Raw genomic sequence first — 19,277 nt, 5'->3', positions numbered from 1 at the left:
AGTAAGACGGTGAGACCCACAAAACCATGTTTTCTCCCCGGGGTGTCCCATGTAATAAACGCCTATAAACATATTTAACTAAACACTTTTTTTCTTTTAATGGGTGACGGTCGGTCACAGTGGAAGGGGTGAGCTCAGCACGTAAGTATCAAAATCACCAATAAGGCACAATTGGCCATAAGAACAGTGTGGAGAAACGGGGTGTCGGCGGGCGCCCAAAACTGCTAGCCGAAACCGCATAGACCAGGGATTGTCCCGCCTAACGCCCGATCTCCCGTTCACGTGGGCATAACGCTACACAGACAAAACAGGGTTAGGGTGAAACAGTGTGGCAATACTTTATTGAACCACAGCACACAATAGCAAACAGAAAAGTCCCAGCAATTAACCCCAAGATGGTGCACATTACAGGGTCTCACTCTTCCTCTGACTCGCTGGGATAATGGTAGATGATACATCAGAGCTCCCAGGGTCGCTCTTCCACCTGTGATACACACACAGAGAAGAGGTAACGACAAGAGTAGGGAGATGAAAGGTCCAAAGCCAGTTGACACGAGAGTCACCATCTGGCTTATCTGACCATCTCCATGGAACCAGGCGACCAGTGCATCCCAATCCTGGCTTTCTCCAAATGTTTTCATGGTTCAGCGATGTTCAATGGACCAGATCTGTATCTTTCCAACCGGAGACGAAAATCTTTAGGTTGTTTCCTTAGGAATCATACGCACGTAGTCAAAATTGTTGGTACCCCTCGTTTAATGACAAAAAAACCACAATGGTCACAGATATAACTTGAATCTGACAAAAGTAATAATAAATCGAAAATGAAGAAATGAAAGTCAGACATTGCTTTTCAACCATGCTTCCACAGAATAAAAAAAAAAACTCATGAAATAGGCCTGGACAGAAATAATGGTACCCCTGAAAATAATGTAACAACAGGGACATGATAAATCAAGATGTGTACACTAATTAGCATCACAGGCATCTACAATCTTGTAATCAGTGAGTGGGCCTGTATAGAGGGCTACAGATACTCAGTGTGCTGTTTGGTGACATGGTGTCCATCACACTCAACATGACCAGAGGAAGCGAAGGAAAGAGTTGTCTCAGGAGATTAGAAACAAAATTATAGACAAACATGTTATAGGTAAAAGTTATAAGACCATCTCTAAGTAGCTTGATGTTTCTGTGACTACAGTTGCACATATTGTAATGGAACTTTTTGGCAATGCACATCAGCTCTATGTTCACAGATCGAAAGAAGAAGCATATCAAGAAAAGAACGCTTTCCCTATTGTGAAACATGGAGGAGGCTCTGTTATGTTCTGTGGCTGCTTTGCTGCATCTGGCAAAGGGTGTCTAGAATCTGTGCAGGGTACAATGAAATCTCAAGACTATCAAGGGATTCTAGAGAGAAATGCGCTGCCCTGTGTCAGAAAGCTTGGTCTCAATCACAAGTCATGGGTCTTGAAACAGGATAATGACCCAAAATGCACAGCTAAAAACACCCAAGAATTGCTAAGAGGAAAATATTGGACTATTCTGAAGTGGTCTTCTATGAGCCCTGACCTAAATCCTATTGAGCATCTTTGGAAAGAACTGATACTTGCCGTCTGGAAAAGGCAACCTTCAAACACGAGACAACTGGGGCAGTTTGCTCTTGAGGAGTGGGCCAAAATACCTGTCGAGAGGTGCAAAAGTCTTATTGACAATTAGAGGAATCGTTTGATTGTAGTGATTGCCTCAAAAGGTTGTGCAACAAAATATTAAGTTAAGGCTACCATCACTTCTGTCCAGGCCTATTTCATGAGTTTTATTTTTTTTAAAATTCTGTGTAAGCATGTTTGAAAAGTGATGTCCGACTTTAATTTGTTCATTTTCATAGATTTTTTATTTATTATTACTTTTGTCAGATTCAAGTTATTTCTGTCACCATTGTGGGTTTTTCTGACATTTAACGAGGGGTACCAACAATTGTGACCACGTGTGTAGATCCGTGTCCCTCGTGATGGTGCCATGATGAATTGGCTACAGTCCTGTCTCTCGTCAGTTGAGTGTTTTGCAGAATGTCCGACTAGTAGCTCAGTGTGAAGAGATCAGCTCTCTCTGTCTCTGAGTCTTTTTACTCCCAAGGCATGTAAAGGCCCCGACACACACAGCAATCTCACGCCAGCGAGATCGCTGTGTGTGACGGGGATCAGCGACCGCCCCCCCTGGCGGGTATCGATGATCGTGCTCAATCGGCCTGGGCCGTTTTTCGATCGCTGGTCTCCCGCTGGCCAGCACGCATCACTGCATGTGGCAGCGACAGACCAGCGATCAGCAAAGCTGGACGCTGGTTTCTAATGTAAACAATGGGTATCCAGGAGCCGCAGCTCCTGGATATCCGCTGTTTACCTTGGAAACCGGCGTACACGCCGGTTTCCAAGGTAAACAGCGGGTATCCAGGAGTCGCGCGGCTCTTAGATACCCGATGTTTACCTTGGAAACCAGCGTGTACGCTGGTTTCCAAGGTAAACAGCAGGTATCCAGGAGCCATGGTTCCTGGATACCCGATGTTTACATTAGAAACTAGCGCCCAGCATCACTGGTCCTGATCGCTGGAGGGGCTGTCTTGTGATAGCTCACCAGCGATCAGCCTAACGATGTCCCAGCGATCCCATCATGTCGGATCGTTGGTGGGATCGCTGGGACATCGTTATGTGTAACGGGGCCTTAAGCTATATTTAGAATTACCCAGTGTCCTTCAGTCCACCCTCACATTCTTTCCCTCTCTACTTATGAAGTCAACAAACTGATTCCAGAATACAATGCGCAATTAGCATATCAGCACACATCAATAGACAAAGATAAACACACTATGTTATATGGTATATTAACTTACACGTCACTATTACAGACTTACACAGTATGTTAAATAGTACATCAGCCCGCAAATCTGTCCTCCTAACTCACCAGAAATCAACACCCAAATCCAAAAGCCAAAATACAGATAAAAAGTAAATTCTTCTTGTTTGGCAAATACATAGTCATCTGGATAATTAAGATATACTCTAGTTTCTTCACAAACAGGTGCGAATCGATATGCCTGCCGGACTCCCAGCGCAAGTACGGCTTCGTACATACAAAATGCTTATGGTATAACAAATTGACCACCGCTGTGACTTGAACACCAAAAAACACATATCAATCAAAACATTGTGAACAAATAAAAGGATAAAGAGAGTCAGCGATTACATTGTTAGTACATGGGATGTGCCGAGCTCTGAACCAGTCGGATCCATGTATCCGTGGCTTTTACTCCCCAATGCAGATGAAGTTGTAGGGCTAAACACCTCCTGAATTCTTCATCAAGCGCTACCCCCGTGGGCCTTGTATGAATTATAAATGGTGTCCATATATATGAACATCTCAGTGCAGCGCTCTGGGTGCTTCTGACCCATGACACAGCCCATGATGAACATCGCCTGTTACCAATTATTAATCTTTTTTGCAACTTTTGGTTTACATTCAAACAGTCTATCCGAGGGGTGCCATTCTTTATCAATAATTTGTTGGTCAGGGGACACATGGGACCAAATATCAACATAATCATTAGCCCAATTTTTTTTAACAGCCTCATCGTGTAAATGAGATCCAAGGGGGGATATGCCACAGAAAAACTCATCTTTATGTAGGCTGGACCAAGCAGGGGGATCTATTTTAGGAGTTTTGTCTTAACACATGGGGGTTATCTAGGATCTTTTGACCAGGTGGGAAATTAGATTGACCCAATATTGCTTTTAAGGCTGGAAACAAACCTGCATGGGGACTGTAAGATGAGGATGAGATAAGGACCCGGCGGTGCGGTTACCATGCCCATCACAGCATGGAGTCAGGACCTTGGGTCCAGCACCCGCAACTACTGGGCCCATAGGTGAAGCCGACAAAATGTGGGCACTGGTGGGCATTGTACCCATAGTGGGTAACTATTGTGGTGGGATTTGCCCCTGAAAGAGGTTTAAAATGTGTCTGGGGATCGGTGGAAGTGGCATAGCAGCAGTGCTGCTTATTAGGATAGCACTAGCTGCATCAGGTTGTGCAGGAACTGTACAGGGTGCAGGGGTACTATGTAATGGCTGTACATTAGTGACCTGCAAAGAGGAAGCAGGCTCCGTAACAGGATGCACTGCTGCAAGCCTGTCCTCCAATTGTATATATTGACTGGCACAGGAGATGTGGGGGGCGCAGGGAGGAGTAAAGTGTCTGGGGGGCTGCAAGATGACGGTTCTGCATTGCCTCTATGAGGAGGAAGGGGTGCAGAAACCACAGGAGACAGAGGGGGCGTGGCTAGGGGATGCGTGCATGGCTCTGCGGTGCCTCCGGGACCTGAGAGGGTTGCAGCTTCCACGCACAGACCAGGGGTGTCTCCCGGCGATGACGCTTGCACCCACCCTGTGACGTAATGGCGGTGGGGCTTAGGCCTGTTTCACACTTCCGTTTTTGACCATCAGTCAAAATCCACAGTTTTTGCAAAAAAATGGATCCGCTTTTTTTGGGCGGATCCGTTTTTTTCCCCATTGACTTACATTACTGGCGGATCTTGACGGATGGCCATCTGTTGGATCCGTTTTTTTGCGGATCCGTCAATTTTTTTGCGTCCACCAAGATGCTTGGACGGACCATGTAACGTTTTTTTTTTTGTGAAGGATCCGCATTTTTATAAAGCGCATGCCCGGAGGAATGAAGTCAGGAGGACATTTAACCCTGAAATCATTTCTGGTGGCCAGAAAATTCTTCATTCGGCGGATCCGTCAAAAACCGGATCCGGTGCCATCCGTTCACATCAGTTACGAATGGATCCGCCTTTTTGACGGATTTTAACTGACACAAAAAACTGAAGTGTGAAACAGGCCTTAGACACTGCTGTGGGTGGATACGCTGAGCGGATGGCAGACACCCGATGTCGGAGCAGCAGGAGGGGGCGCCTCTTGCTGGACCAAGATGTTGGTAAGCCAGGAAACACCTTCCCTCCTGATTGTGTCCCTGATCACTGACACCAATGAGTCAACCATCTCTCACTAGCAGGCAGCACATTAGCACTCAGCACAATGCAACCTCCGGTTCCCACTGCTGTGAAAAGGCAGGAAGAGGCTAGGACATTTATAAAGGGGGGCACAAAGGGAGGAGAAACGGGGAAGTTGCCATAACGGGAAGGGAGGAGATAAGGAGATGCAAGGAACAGTGGGACACAAACTTTAACCCCTTATAAATGAGGCACACCGGTCAGGGGGCATCCAATAAAGGACTGAAGTGCCCCTCATAGTGTGGCGCTTTTGTAGCCTGAGCATTGCTCTTTTGAACCAGGAAGGGGAAGTATTACTACATGTATTAATATTACAAGAAACAGTGGACTTTCTAATTCCAGATTAGAGTGGAAAAACTTGACAGGCATGCACTGAGCTCAAATTTCAAACCCAATTTAAAGGGAACTTCTCAATAGATTCATGCTTCTCGAACCACAGGCGCCATCAATAGGAGCTTGGCTGCTCAATTGAACTGTCCTTCCCTATATGCACACATATAGACCTTTAATCAAAGGCAGCTGATGGCTGCGCCAGATTAGTCATATCTCTCCCTATAGTCCCTGGAAGACTTTTCAAACTATATTTTATCTGAAGTGCCAGAGCTTTTCAGAGAAAAACATACCTGGAGAAATCCCTTGTTCAATTTATATACTAATGGTACGCAAGTGCAGGCGGCTGTTCCCCTGCCGAGACCTCATGCAAGCGCCATTATTCCCGGGTTGGGCTCATGCACAGATCAACAGACCTACTCTCATGTCCTCAGGACCTTAGTGTTCATGTGCCACCTCAGGAATTATGGTGCTTGCGCAACTTTTTGGGTGAAGGAGCAGGTTGTTGAGAGAAGAGTGACCTGTCAATCATTGAAGGGAGGCTGGCAGCAGGCATAGTGAAAAAGAGGCTGGGGAACTGTAAGTTCAGGGCCAAGCCCCTGCACTTGTGGCTCATTAGCATTAAAAGTGGAAAAGGAATTTATGTGACGTGGAAACACGGATTGCTAAAACAAAGGTTTGGATTTATTCAGCATTAAAGTGACTTAATATAGATGATATTAGTTGAGGGGTACAAACAAATTCAGACCTTAATGGGGATACATTTGTAATGTTAGTGTCATAAGATTTAACATAGTATCAAATTTTACAGCCATATTTAGTATATCTGGTGTGGAATGTTTCCATTAAAGAGCACTTAATCATGCTTTTATAACTATGATAAATTTACAAAAATAATTAATATCCTAATAATGTATTTGGTGGAAAAAATCTTTTAATGGAACACAATAAAAACATTACTATAAAAGCATCACACAAGTAACACTTAGTAATAACATAGTAAGATATATTGGATAACAAAGATGGGATAGAAAAATAATGTTAATTAGAAGAATCTACCTTCAAGTGTTTGTGGGATTTAAATACATAGCAGCCTATACATATATTTCCACTTTTAGCAGAAACCTTGATGGACACAAGTACTGGTAAAGTTAACATAAAAACTCTCACAATTTACACTATTTGCAATTTTTAAATCAAGACACCTAAAGTCGTGCAAGTGACACATAATAACCCATTAAGGTATTTAGACAGTAACGGAATTTTCACTTTTGTTTTATGCCTGTGTCAGTGCAGTGAATTAGCAGTGCAACATTTGAAAGTTTCTTTGCTGTCCATATAAGAAAAAAGCATATAATCAGTCATTAGTTTCACTGTGTCTTCTGTTCTGTCATTACTATTGGGCCATCTGTCCTTTTCTCTGCTGACTTGGCAGATCAGCATCCCTCTGCCTGGAAGGGTGCCTTGCCAAGTAAAAAAGGCAGATTTTGCATTGTAATGGCAGGTGGCTGAGCTTTTCCATGACAATGTCTTCCCTATGTCATTTCATGGATCAGAGTTTATATTAGTAGGCAGGAACTGGACAGACAATCTGTTTAACCTTGCAACAATGTTAAGGAAAACATGATCTAATACACCCTGGATCTGATTGTATACTGGTTTATATCTAGTTACACAAATGTTATATTTATTATTCCATACTATATTCTCTTTAACAAATGAGATGGTGTTCTGCAATTATTACAAGAAAAAAGAAAAGTTGCTTGTGATAATAAAAGACTTTTTCTATCCAAAAGTGATGGCGCATCGCAAAGATAATTTCCTGAACAATGGTGGTCAGATAGATAGGATCCTCACCAATCGTTAAATGAGAGAGCTATAAAGCTAGAATTCACATGTATCACATCTTGAAAATCTTGGGAGTTTAAAGGGGTTGTCCGGCCTTAGGCTACAAGTCTGCAGTCCCTCTGAGTGACTGCAGACTTGTGAATCTTCGCCTTGTGCACACTGTGTGCTGTAAGGATTCTCTAGTGCTGACGCAGGAGCGGGCAGTCATGTGGCTCCATGTATGCAGTTTGCATTGTTCTGGCTTTTCTAATTGGAGGTATTTGCTAATATTATTGTTATTACACCTACTACATATTGGGATAGAATATTGGAGATGGGAATACCCCTTTAACTTAATTTCCCATATTTGCATATGCCTATAGAACTACTATAAAAGTGAGATGTATGGCAATTTTCCAAGATATAATTTTCCTGTGGTTATCTGAGAGAACGATCCCATTTCTAGAACCGTAATTGATTTTGGAAACATAGATACTGGTTTACAATTTGCTCTGCACAGTGATAATTGCACCGGAAAGATAGATAATTTGATGACTCAAAAGTATTCTAGGAGTCCCCAATAGATAATAATTACAGATGAAGTCCCCTTTACGTTTTATCCTCTGACTATAGACACATTTTTAAACATTAATTTATTTAACCCTCAGCAATCAACTGTTACCACTGGGGGAAGCTGATGCCTCTAAACAGCAGCATAAATGGCCAGCTATATAATGTATAGATATCTGGCTTGGGTCCACCAGGCTCTTCTAGAATGGTTCTATAAATGTGGCTCATAGATGAGGTCTCAAATGGAGACTCTCTGGGATAAACTATATTAGCATCCGGCGTTGTCTTCATGAGACGACCCATTAAGGCTATGTGCACACGGTGCGGATTCTGCTGCGGATCCGCAGCGTTTTTGGATCTGCAGAACAGCAGCAGATTTAGCTGTGCTGTACAGTACCATTGTTTTCAATGGTAATATGAAAAACGCTGTGCACATGCTGCAGATTTGCTGCGGGTTCAAATCCACAGCATGTCAATTCTTTGTGCTGAATCCGCAGCGGTTTCACACTTTCTCCATTGTAGAGGTGTGAAACTGCAGGGCTAAACCACAGACTAATCCGCAGGTAAACCGCAGGTCTTTTGACCTGCGGATTTTTCCAAGTCCGCGCGGAAAAATCCGCAGCACCTTTCACTACGTGTGCACATAGCCTAAAAAAGGTTTGTGGTATCTTGTGGAGCACAGCACTGTCCAGCCTGCAAGCTTCCTGCTAATGTGGATGGTGTACTCCTGCCTGAGTGACAGTTAAGACCAGCGGCATTGTTGCACTGTTGGCCCAAACTGTGGGCTCTCTGATACTTCAAGCAATGGCAGCATCTGCAGCATCGGAGAAGCATAATGGCTCCTCAGTGATCCCTAAAGCTCCTGATCGGTGCTTACAATGTCTATTGGAAAGTGCTTGTAAGCAAAGCAGATTATCAATGGGTGGTAAACCAAGCAATGAGCAGTAAACTATAAAACTAAAAAAATCACTCCATTCTTTTGTAATTTGACAAAAATAACCTTTTAAATGGAGTGTGTCAGCCTAAAGCCATAGTATAAACTAATCACATAACCTTTTAGGGATATAGCCCCTATAAAAATTGCACCTTTATGGTTCTAATTTGCTGAATCTGTTATACAGAAACTGAAGTTGGTGTGGCTAAGAGGATCAGTGCACCTTTCCGCCCTGTGGTTTTGCATGCCCTTGCCTTCCTCAGTGGTGATTGACAGAGCTGCCTTGCTATTAGTGAGCACTGGGGCTAGCCAATGCGGTCAATAACCAGTGTGGGAGGTTGGGCATGCAAAACTAGTGGGCCGGATGGCGTACTGAGGCTCTTGACCATGCCAATGGTGTACCGAGTACTTTAATTGTCTTATGTAACTAAACTTCAGTCTCTTCAGTGTTTAGAACACTAAAGGTGCATGCAATTTTTATAGTGGCTGAATTCCCTAGAGTCCTATGTACTTAGTTTATACCGTCAGTTTTGGATAGCAGATTCCCTTTAAGTGTTTCCTCCATGGGTGTAACTACCAGGATAGTTGGCACAGTCCCACGTCTGGGATGATAGAGAAGAAAATGAAAGTAGTGAAAGTATATATGTAAATTGTAGGGAGACAAAGGCAAGAAGGAAAATTAAAATAAGCCTATGGGGACAAATAATCATAAGCCTTTAATATGATGAATGTTTACTGCTGATGGTAGTCATAGTAGAATATGGTCCTGTTCCTTGTTTGGTTGGTAACTTGTTGCACCACTGATTACCCTGTATGTACGTCCCAAAGGTGCATAACTTTCCCTACATAGTCACAAAAATAGTACCGCAAATCACTGAGCCAAATTGTCCACCATGTAAGCTTCATCTAGTTTGACAGCTTGTAACGGAAGTGTGAGTCACTTATTTTCAGCAGTCCATGCCAAATACAGTCAAGTCATTGAACCCTTTCTTAAATGACTCTGACCTATATTTTCAATGTGTTATTGAGGACTACAGAAGGCTGATTGTAAACCCCTCACTGCATCATCCGCTTATAGGAGATATGGCAGGCATTTATAAGAGGAAAACGTAAGACAACGCACTGAAATAGACATTGAAAGAAAGAATATTTACAGAGTTATTAGCGGCTTGGGCTATTAATGATTTCCATTTATAATTACAAATAAATCCGAGTTCCCAATCTGTAATGCTTCGTTATTGCTCTATAAAAGGGAATACGTTTATGCGGTAAGTGCTGCGGGCCGTACTGGCAGGGAGGTATAAAATAGAATTTTTTAGCATATATATTTATAAATTAGAGCGGGAGGGATATGGCAGAATTTTTCGACAGTCACGCAGTAGAGATTTCATGAATAGGATACAGGCTTCTGCAATGAAGGGGCTGTTTAGATAAGCATGTGCTCTTTTTCGGGAGAGCTAAAACCGCTCCAATTAATTTGCAAATCCCATTGAGGCCGAGAAGCTGAAAGAAATTAAAATGGATGTGTATGATATGTGTTTAGAGGGTCTGGCAAGCAATGCTAATCCTATAAGAAGCCCTAGTTTTTCCAGAAACGTTAGGAAATATGCCCGGTTATGTGTAGGATCAATCTTGCATTTTTTCCAAGCCTTTGTTTTTTCTGTAGCATAAATAAATGCCATTAATAGACCTGTAGGTCTGTCACCCCGTCTTGTCGCTGCAGACATGTGTGGAGGGAGCCTATTGTAGAACGCTGTTTAGCACTCGCATTGTTTCTATGGTAACAGATTTGGGTTTACCTTTCACAGCCGCGATACAATAGCCGTCCGCTGCTGGATACCTTGTCTTTCCATTAGCAGAGATGTATTCAGTCATTAGAGAAATAGGTAAATGGCTAATGTTTTACATGGAGTGTAGTATTATAGGGTCACTGGTTATTTAAAAATGGGGATGATTTTGTGTCATTATTATAAATGAGATCTGAAGTAAACCTCTTCTGAAATAGTGTGCTGACAAAATGTAGTATGGAAAGTTTAAAGTGACAGTTTGATCATTCAATCTCTTTGAGGGGTTATCCGGGACTATTTTTTTTTTTACAATGTGCCTATGTGCCTAAGAACTACTGTAACAGGTAGGTAGTTGCTAATTGCCTTCCTTTTGTGCCTGGCGCTGATCTCTGCCGCCACAGAGTGGCCAGAAACTGTTCCTGCCGACAACTCAGTGGCTTCTGCTGACGTTACATCTACAGAGCATCATCGCCTTCTCTTCCGGGCTGCTCTGTTAATGGGGTATTACTGCCAACGTCACGCCTAACTGCAGGAAGCCTCCTATCAATCAACATGACGTCAGTAGTTACGCCAAGTCAACAGATCAGCCGTTACACCAAGCAACATGAGTCTGTATGGAGACAGACCAACCACAGTGATGATTTTTCTTTTCTCATCAGTACTCATCAGCCTGTGTAAACGGGCCAACAAATGAGCCTTAGTTAGCCAATCTGAAAGCACCTTTTATATTTGCTATCCATTTGATGTTTATGTGGAAATAAAGTGCTTAGAACTGTTTGAGCGGCACTACATGACCCAGAGTTGGCCATGGGAAAGATGGTCGATGTCACGTGGACCCACTCACAGTGCTCCGAGAACCTTATTTCAATATAAACATATAGAATGTTTTATTCTATTGGATGCTTAAACTAGAGGCATGACTCCATTACAAGGACTTGTGCTTACCATATTTTGATATGGATTTTAAACAGATTCAGAGCTAACAGGCAGTTCCCAAACAAATAGGGGTCTTTAATAAGTAAACCAACACAAATGTCAATAATCTAATTAATAGTCTTACAACTTCTATATAAACGTAGTTAATGGCTGCATGTTGACGTCTTGGGTGCCCAATTTAGTTACTGTACCTTTTAATTGTGTGCAAGAAGCCCTTAAAACTGCTGATCTGCAGTTAAGTGTTATTATAGAGTGTAATATGTGGTGTATCGATATGTCAATGACAATCCGATCCACAAGTGATCAAAATAGAAATGTGGCAAATGATCCACAGGATATACCGCTAGGCAGGTCATTTTGTAGAGAGGGGTGTTAAGCCATTCTATATTACCCTAGAGTTATTGTATAATTTTTTTTTTTTTTTTTTTTGGAACTGTTCATGATATAAGCCCCAAACATATTTTGTAAAAGTGATCCCAAACTGCAATTTATATGTTAGAACGATAGAATACCCACATTTACATTAATCACTGAAAAAAATTGAGTTATATAAATTGGTAAATTTATACCTTTGTATCATATATTTTAGGAGAAAGCTATGTTTGTTCATCTGACAACTTCTTCAAGAGACTGGAATACACAAAGAATGTCAACCCCAACTGGTCAGTAAATGTGAAGACTTCTGCTGCTCAAAAGAGCCCACAGTCCCTGGGTACCTGCAACAATGCTCAGTCCAAGGAGAGCAAGGACTTTGTCCGTCCCAAGTTGGTAACGATCATTCGAAGTGGAGTAAAGCCTCGTAAGGCTGTACGTGTTCTTCTCAACAAGAAGACGGCCCATTCCTTTGAACAAGTCCTCACCGATATCACTGATGCCATTAAACTGGAGACTGGAGTGGTCAAGAAGCTGTACACCTTGGATGGAAAACAGGTAGGGGGAGATTTGGCCACATATTGACATACCGGTACTTTTGGATCACTTTTTAGTTAATAAAATATACCATAGCCAACTGTCTTTCTTTTAAAGTATGACAGCCATAATAAATGTTACACAAAGGGTATATCACTAGTACCTTATGTCCCTTACATAATTAATGCAAATACAAGAAAAAACAGCTCGATCTCCAGTTCCATATAGTTCTGACTAGAGTTGAGCGATCGGGTTTCGTGAAACCCGAATGAAACAAAATTTGAGTCGGATGAAACTGGTCCGACTAGGCCAAAAAAAAGTCGGAGTTTCGTCCGAAACCCTACCCCAAAGCAAGTCAATGGGTAATAAAAGTCGGCATTGAGTGGATGAAACATCCATATAATAATTGGTCACATATAATGTTCCATACAGTATATGATGAGCTCCACTTAATGCTACAGTATATGATGGTCCTCATGGACGATGCTCCAGTGTGTTATGGGCCCAAATAATGCTCCATATATAATGGGCCCCATTTCTAATGCTCTAGTGTATAATGTGCCCCATAGATGCTGCTCCAGTGTCTGATCTGCCCCATTTAGAATGCTCCAGTATATGATGGGCCCCATGGATGATGCTCCAGTGTCTTATGGGCCCTAATAATGCTCCATATATAATGAGCCCCATTTCTAATGCTCCAGTGTATCATGTGCCACATAGATGCTGCTCCAGTGTCTGATCTGCCCCATTTGGAATACTCCAGTATATGGTGGGCCTCATGGATGATGCTCCAGTGTCAGATGTCCCACATTTTGAATGCTCCAGTATATGATGAGCCCCATTTTTAATTAACCCAGGCATGGTATGTGAAAAGAGCTCCATGGAGTAATCTGAAGTGTGTGCTGCCGCATCCTTCACTTTTGGTGTGGGTGAAGGACACAAGGAAAGTGGTTGCTCCTGACCAGAAGCCTGCACTTACGACTCAGTGCTTGCATTTTTTTAAACTTCAGAAGAGGAGGCGATAGAGCTGGAGGCTGTTTCAGCAATGTAAGCCAAAAACAGTTCCTGATGCTCCGGCTTTCAAAGCAGTCTACCTACTCCCAGAAAACGGAGCCTTACAGGCCTTCCAGAGCTACACCATGATGCAGGCTCAACACCTCCTGCCTTAGCTGCTATTGTGTTTTTGGCACTACCAGCAGATGCACCACCACCATCATCAGTACCAGGTGGCCCCCCATGCCTACGTCCGCGTCCTCTTCCACCATACTTCCTCATGTTTTAGAAAATTGACCCAAAATACCAGCAGATATATGGTACTTTATCAGAAGCGTACAGCTCTATACAGTCTAGGGATAACAGTAAATCTCCGTATATATTTCATGAGTCATACACAGATGCTCACAGGCTCAGTATGGATTACCCAATAAAATAAAAAGGTAAAAAAGGGTACAGTATCACCAGATACAAGGTATACATAGTATAGTGTATTGTACTATGAGGGGCCCTGTGCCAGTGCCGTCGGCCATCTGTGGGCCCATCCACCTGTTCAGAGCAACGGCACTTGCCCGGGTGCGTCAGGTGTTGACCCCAGCCATTGGGGGGGGTGGGCAGCCCACTTAGGGAGGTTTAAAAAATGGCATATGTTGATGTGTTGGCTGGACATTCATCTGCTGCAAAGGGCGGAATTGGGCAAGTCCGAGGAAGAGGAGGACAAAAGTGAGGCAGTTTTCTGGGAACCTATGTGTCATCAGGGGAAGGTGGGACAAAATCCTTTGCAACCCATGCATGGTTCATTTTAATGAAGGTTAGATTATCAACATTTTGGGTAGACAGACGGGTCCTTTTTTCTGTCAGGATTGATCCAGCAGCACTGAAGACTCTTTCAGATAACACTAGCAGCAGGGCGAGCGAGCTACTGTAAGGCATATTGTGCCAATTCAGGCCAGGAGTCCAGTTTAGAGGCCCAATAGTCAAAGGGGAATGACTTGTGAGGGAGAACATCGATATGGGAGTAGTTTGTAACCATAGTTGATAACTGCGGTCTCCTGTCACTTTTAATTGATGCGGTATTAGCAGTCGTGTGAGCGGTACTTGAGAAATCATTCCACAACATGGTCATTAAACCCCTGTTTCTAACGCCACTTCAGCTGTGTGCACCACGAACACCTCTTCCATTGTGCCCACTACAGCTCGTGGGAGAAACAGCACCGCTGCTGTGTGCCTCAAAAAACCTGTTTACTAGAGTTGCTTGTTTGTTAGCCAATATTATCTCTAGGTTCTCCTGTGGCATGATGTTGTGTAATTTGCCTTTGTAGCATGGATTGAGGATGCTGGCCAGCCAGTAGTCGTCATCTCTCATCATTTTGGAAATACGGGGGTCCCTTTTTAGGATCCGCAAGGCATAATCGCACATGTGGGCCAATGTTCCTGGTGTCAATGATGCACTGCCAGTGGTGGGTGGAGGAGCACTTTCTGGCAAATCCACATCCCTACAGTCACGCACAAACACTGTACCTGACCTTGAAACGCTAACATTTTCTCTTGCCCCCTGAGAAGCATCCTCCTGCCCAAAATAATCATCCTCCTCCTCCTCTTCCTCTTCTTCCTCCAGCTCATCCAGGACAGTTCCCTGACCAGACAATGGCTGACTGTCATCAAGGCTTCCCTCCTCCTCCTCTGCAGACGCCTGATCCTTAATGTGCGTCAAACTTTGCATGAGCAGACGCATAAGTGGGATGCTCATACTTATGATGGCGTCGTCTGCGCTTACCAGCCGTGTGCATTCCTCAAAACACTGAAGGACTTTACAGAGGTCTTTCAGCTTTGACCACTGCGCACCCGACAATTCCATGTCTTCCCTCAAACTGCCTGCCAGTGTATCCTCCCACAAATGCATTACAGCCTGCCTCTGTTCGCTCAGCCTCTCAACCATGTGCAGGGTGGAGTTCCACCTTGTTGCAACGTCTATGATTAGGCGGTGCTTGGGGAGGTGGAGCAATCGCTGCAGCTTCTGCATACGACTGGAGTGTACGCCCGAGCGACAGATGTGCGAGCACAGTCTTAGCACCTTATGGAGCAGGGATGTTAACTCCGGATAATTATTAAGGAAGCACTGCACCACCAGTTTCAAAGTGTGAGCCAGGCAAGGTATGTGTGTGAGTTTTGCACGGGCTATGGCTGCCACAAAATTACGTCCGTTATCACTGACTACCTTGCCTGCCTCAAGATGTAGACTGCCCAGCCATGACTCTTTATCGCTGCAAGTAGTCGGCCAGTACCTCCGCGGTGTGTCTGTTGTCGCCCAAAGACATCATCTTTAACACAGCCTGCTGACGCTTACCACTAGCTGTTCGATAGTGGGACACCTCGTGTGCAACACTGCCAGCTGCGGATGGAGTGCTCGTGCGACTGCGCTCTGTGGACGAGCTTTTGCTGATGGAGGAGGAGAGAAAGCCTACAGCCAACTGTTTCCTATACCGTGGGCTAGGCATCACTGTTCCACTGTCCCCAGTGGAGCCTGCATCCACCACATTAACCCAGTGCGCAGTGATGGACACGTAATGGCCCTGGCCATGCCTACTGGTCCATGCATCTGTTGTGAGGTGCACCTTTCCACTCACTGACTGTTTTAGTGCATGGACAATGCGGTCTTTCACATGCCAGTGGAGGGCAGGGATGGCTTTTCGAGAAAAGAAGTGCCAACTGAGTAGGTCATAGCGTGGGACAGCGTAGGCCATGAGGTCGCGGAAAGCTTCGCTTTCAACCAAACGGTATGGCATCATCTCTAATGAGATTAGTTTGGCAATGTAGGCGTTCAAAGTGTACGCGGATGAGACGATGAGTACTTTCTTGTCATACTCAGAGTATCTGGTAGGGTGAGCTGGACTGGAGAGCTGCATATGGGGGAAGTAGCGGTGGATCGGACGGAGTGAGAGGGGGTTGGTGATGGTATTGGTGGTGATGGCCTAGATTCAGTGTTGTGTTGCAAAACCATTGTGATTCCCTGAGTGCTTTGGCCTTGCGACGACACCTCCACATTTAGTGCTGGTGATGTGCTTAACGGTGGCGGTGGTCTTACAGTGGGGGAAGGGATGGATGGTTTTGTAGTCTGTCGACGCTTGCAAGTGCATGTTGATTAAATGTCTAAGCATGCAACTGGAATTCAAATTTCTGAGTTGTCTACCTCGGCTAAAGGTCCTTCCGCATGTCTTACAGGTAACCTTTGCCTCATCAGTAGGATTTTGGACAAAGAAGTGCCACACTGCACTCTTCCTACTATGGTACACATTTTCTGGCCTTGCACGCTGTGCTAAGTTTACTGTCTGGCCAAGCTGTCCTGCAACTCTTTTAGTTTTTGGACAGCTACGGGCCTGCCAGATAATCGCTGCTGCGATGTCAATGCCTGCTGCGGATCCTTCTCCTTATCTGAACTATTGCCAGCGCCACCCTCCTCCCCCAACGGATGCCAATCCGGGTCAAGAACTGGGTCATCCATCACCTCCTCTTCAAAGTCGTCTGCACCTTCCTCTTTACCTTCCTCTGTGTCACCATGTAAGGTGGTATAGCATGCGGGAAGGGGCACCTGAGTTTCATCAGGGTCAGACTGTGAGGGCAATGTAGTGCTCTGGGTCGATGTACCAGCAGAATCATCTAGCAGTGCCTGTGCATCAGTGCACTCCATGTCAGATTCATCTTGGACTGGGGACTTCTGAATTTGACTGGATAACCCAGGCATGGTATGTGAAAAGACCTCCATAGAGTAATCTGAAGTGTGGGCTGCTGCATCCTTAACTTTTGGTGTGGGTGAAGGACACAAGGAAAGGTGTTTTTCCTGACCAGAACCCTGCACTAACGACTCCGTGCTTGCAGGTTTCGAACGTTCAGAAGAGGAAGCAATAGAGCTGGTGGCTGTTTCGGCAATGTATGCCAAAACCTGTTCCTGATACTCCGGCTTCAAAAGCGGTTTTCCTACTTCAAGAAAAGGCAAACTTACAGGCTTTCTTGGGCCAGACGATGACGCAGGCTCAACACTTCCTGCCTTAGCTGCTATTGTGCTTTTGCCAGAACCAGCCGATGCACCACCACCATCAGTACCAGCTGCGCCCCCCTGCCCACGTCCGCGGACTCTTCCACCATACTTCCTCATGTTTGGGAAAATGTACCAAAAATACCAGCAGAGAGATGGTACTGTATGAGGAGCGTCCAGCTGTGTAAGGTGTATGAAAAAAATTAAATCTATGCATATATTTTGTTAGTCACAGATGCTCTCACAGTATGTATTGGACCGTAATCCAACAAGCAGATATACGGAACTGTATCAGAAGTGTACAGCTGTATAAGTTTTTTGTGTAACTAACAATCTCCGTATATGTATTTACGGAGTGTCACACAGACACGCTCACTCTGTATAGAGATTACTGTAATGCGAACGGCAGGTATACAATACTGTTTGAGAATCAGACAGCTCTATACAGCTGATATATGAAACTGGTTGAAAAGCAGACAGCACTCTAAGGTGTAGGTCTGGAAAAACTCCTCGTTTTTTTTTTCCCAGAGTAACACACAGCTTCTATTTGTCCGTGATACCAGCCGGTACACGGTAGTGTGTGATTAGCATACACCGCTATACGGTGTCTGTATGGGAAATTGTCAATCTCCGTCTATTTCTATAGGGACTGACACACGCTGTCTCTGTCTAGTTTTCACCGTAATCAAACAGCAGATAAATGAAACTGTTTGAAAAGCGGACAGCACTCTAAGGTGTAGGTCTGGAAAAACGGACAAACTCTTCAGCTTTTTCTTCCAGAGTCACACCCAGATAGCTTCTATTTGTCCATGATACCAGCCGGTACATGGTAGTGTGTGAGGAGCGTACACCGCTATACGGTCTGTGAAAAAATGAACGCTCAGTAACTCACCAGGACAAAATAATAAAAGTTGGAGTGCTTTGAAAAAAGCAGTTTGAACACCAGTGTGCACACAGCAATGCAGCTAGCAGGTAGCCTTACAATGCAGCCTAATCACCACCAGCGCTGCTGCACAAAAGCAAAAATCCTCCCCTTTCACTGCACACTAACTGTACAGTGAAAAGCGCTATCAGCAGATGCAGTTTTTTTCTTCTTCCCTGCCTAACGCTCTCCCTATTCAGAATCAGCAGCAGCAACCTCTCCCTATGCTAAGATCGTCAAAAGTAAGATGGCGGTCGGCGGTCACAGCCTTTTATACCCACTGTGACGCCACACAAAGCCAGCCAATCACTTCAATGTCCTTCTCTAAGATCGTGGTGGCCGCTGCCTATGTCATCGCGTTGCCCACAGTGTGCGTCCTCCATCATTGGCTGATTAAAGGCACTGGAAGCATCATTTGAAACGCGACTTTGGCGCTCGGGTCGCTGACATCATGGCCGACCTCATGCTATGGTCGGGTTTCATTTCATGAACCCTGACTTTGGCGAAAGTCGGCGATTTTTGAAATTGACCAACCCGTTTCGCTCAACTCTACTGATGAATGTTGGTGTAGATTTTTTAAAACTTTAGGAAAGCACAGCACTAACAGACCTTTTTTTCATATTGGAATAAGACCTTTAGAGACTTTTCGCATATTGGAGCTTTAATTATTATTCTTCTATATCAAAAAGAAAAATATTGCTGCACTTTCCAACATAGCTGTCCACTCTAAAAAAAAAAATGAAAAATGATTAGTTTCATCATGGGGGTATGTATGGTTAATATAACATGGGGGTATGTATGGAAGATATATCATGGGTTATGTATGGATGATATATGCCATTGTATGTTATATAAAAACAATGGATAGGTCTTGTCTATGTACCGTAAGTTAGCTCGGTGGATGGACCAATTCATTTCAACTCTTCAGCTGTCTCCAATACTCAGTGCTTAATCCCTATTGCACTTTC

At 44.1% G+C, this 19,277-nt stretch overlaps 1 protein-coding gene across 2 annotated transcripts in view; it reads left to right on the top strand.

Annotated features, from left to right (window-relative positions):
- Window positions 1–19,277, top strand: part of DCX (doublecortin) — a 174,212-nt gene that overhangs the window by 54,529 nt on the left and 100,406 nt on the right. For both annotated transcript variants that reach the window (XM_073547660.1, XM_073547661.1), the window contains exon 3: window positions 12,042–12,382. In XM_073547660.1, the coding sequence (XP_073403761.1) occupies window positions 12,042–12,382 (341 nt within the window). The remainder of the gene's footprint in view (window positions 1–12,041; window positions 12,383–19,277) is intronic.

Source organism: Dendrobates tinctorius, unplaced genomic scaffold, assembly GCF_039654945.1.
Source record: "Dendrobates tinctorius isolate UK_male_01 unplaced genomic scaffold, ASM3965494v1 ptg000154l, whole genome shotgun sequence".
Taxonomy (NCBI): Eukaryota; Metazoa; Chordata; class Amphibia; order Anura; family Dendrobatidae; genus Dendrobates; species Dendrobates tinctorius.
Note: the sequence above shows the minus strand (reverse complement) of the source record. Positions and strands in the feature narration are given on the sequence as shown.